Source organism: Vollenhovia emeryi, unplaced genomic scaffold (genome assembly GCF_000949405.1).
Source record: "Vollenhovia emeryi isolate VEMERY1.0 unplaced genomic scaffold, V.emery_V1.0 DF941482.1, whole genome shotgun sequence".
Lineage (NCBI taxonomy): Eukaryota > Metazoa > Arthropoda > Insecta > Hymenoptera > Formicidae > Vollenhovia > Vollenhovia emeryi.
This window is the reverse complement of record NW_011964884.1, coordinates 2,998-5,147: the sequence shown is the minus strand read 5'-3', so window position 1 is coordinate 5,147 and position 2,150 is coordinate 2,998. Positions and strand designations below refer to the sequence as shown.

The following is a 2,150-nucleotide window of genomic DNA, read 5'->3' as shown; positions in this document are numbered from 1 at the left end:
TGTAGCGAGGGAACGAGCCAGGAATATCGCGGGAAGAACCACACCGTTTCTCTGATGGAAATCTTTTATTACGGGAACCGCTCTCTTACACGTACCGCACGGGAGGCAAGCGCCGTACAACTCTCTCGCTTTCTACTCACACACACACTAGAAGACCCTTCGCTAGCTCGATTTCACTCTTCCGCTCGCTACGCCCCCTGCCGGCCTACCTCAAATGATCCTTTCATGGCGGCCTCGCCTACCGCCGCTCTTACTAATATAATTCGGGCCTAACATGCCGCCCGCCTTGACAAACGTTACACGTTTTCAATATATAAAAAAAACAATCTGCTTTGGTAACTTGTAGGATTTCGCTTAACATAGTCCGCGCTCGCATTCACAAATTCTTAAAGGAAAATTAAACAATACAAAGAAACAACCAAAATCATTGACAAACGCATCTTACAACTAATTTTACTTACTAAACGCAATATTTAACATCGGTGCAAAGTTATAATCCCGACAATCTTTAATCGCATGGAATCGGCGCTATCTTTACTACAGGTCGCTTGTAGCTCCCCTTTGCCGTTCGCACAGTTACCGCGCGCACCAACCCGTCCGCCCCTGGATGCACCGCTAGTATTCTCGCCATCGTCCATTTGAAAGGCATGGTCTCATCTTCTTTTAACATTACCAGTCGCCCCTCCAGCAACTCGTCCGGCTTCAGCGTCTTCCACTTAAAGCGTTGTTGACACGTGGCCAAGTATTCCGTCTGCCAACGTGACCAAAATCTCTGACGGAGGAGTTCCACATGCTGCCACCTAGACAACTTGGAAATCGGTGTCTCCTGCAGGTCAGGTCCCGGTAGCGATGCCATTGAGCTGCCTATCAGGAAGTGCGCTGGTGTTAAGGCGTCCAGATCTCGAGGGTCATCCGATAATGGTGTTATAGGCCTTGAATTCATCATAGCCTCAATTTGACTCAGAACCGTTATCATTTCCGTTACCGTGAGCGAAGCGTTTCCGATAGTCCGCTTCAACTGCCGTTTCAATGTCTTGACCGCAGCCTCCCACAGGCCTCCAAAGTGCGGAGCCCTGGCAGGAATGAAGTGCCATTTTATCCCGTTCTTGGCGCAATGCCCGTGGAGTTTCTCCAACCACTGGGAATCCCTGAGAACTCGCTGGATCTCCCGCTCAGCGCCTACGAAGTTTTTTCCATTATCCGAGTAGACGTCCGAGGGCAATCCTCTCCTCGCCGTGAATCTCTTCAATGAACCCAGGAATGCTTCCGTAGTCATATCGTCCACTAGCTCTATGTGAACCGCCTTGGTGGCCATGCACGCATACACGGCCACGTAAGCCTTATATTGTCTGCTGTTCCGTCGAACGCGATCCCTCACCATGAACGGACCACAGTAGTCGACTCCCACCCTTGAAAAGGGTCTCGATTCTTGTACCCGCGCCTCCGGAAGCCGTCCCATTAATTGCTGACACGGGACCGGATTGGCCTTGCGGCACACGACGCAGTTCCTCACGAGTTTCTTGACTATGCTTCTTCCAGCTATCGGCCAGAATTCGCACCTTACTGCTGCTAAGGTGGTAGCAGGCCCGGCGTGGGCCATCTCACAATGTCTTTCCGTGATGACTAGCTTGGTGAAGTGATGATCTGCAGGAATCACCAGAGGATGCTTGGCGTCCTCGGCTAATGATGATTGGTGTAGTCTTCCGCCCACCCTCATCATTCCTTCTTCGTCTAGATAGGGTCTCAAGGTGATTAGCTTGGAGCTCCTCGGAATCTCCTGACCATTGCTTAGTTTCTTCACTTCGTCCTTCCACGCTAGCAATTGCACAACCTTCACTATCACATTCCGCGCCACTCTCATCTCCTCCGCGGTTACATATCTTTCCTTATAAGAAATATTTAGCTTCTTAAATTTACCTACAAATCTTAACATATAAGCTATCACGCGTAACAATTTAAAGTACGAGGAAAATTTAATAAAATCTATCGCTGAGTTATCGACTAGACTTATTGCTATTAGCGCTTTCTTGCGCTCTTCAGGTACCGCATCCAGCTCCACATCAAGGCCGTCGGTTTTCGCAAAGTCATTTTTCACTTTCAACCAACGCGGTCCTTCCCACCATATCGCTGAATTGTTCAACTGCGCCGGT

The 2,150-nt window shown here is 49.4% G+C and overlaps 1 protein-coding gene across 1 annotated transcript in view; it reads right to left on the bottom strand.

Moving 5' to 3' along the window:
* Positions 1-508: 508 nt before the first annotated feature.
* Positions 509-2,150, bottom strand: part of LOC105570960 — a 4,458-nt gene continuing 2,816 nt past the window's right edge. Inside the window, exon 2 of the mRNA XM_012028420.1 lies at positions 509-2,140. Within this exon, the coding sequence (XP_011883810.1) occupies positions 509-2,140 (1,632 nt within the window). The remainder of the gene's footprint in view (positions 2,141-2,150) is intronic.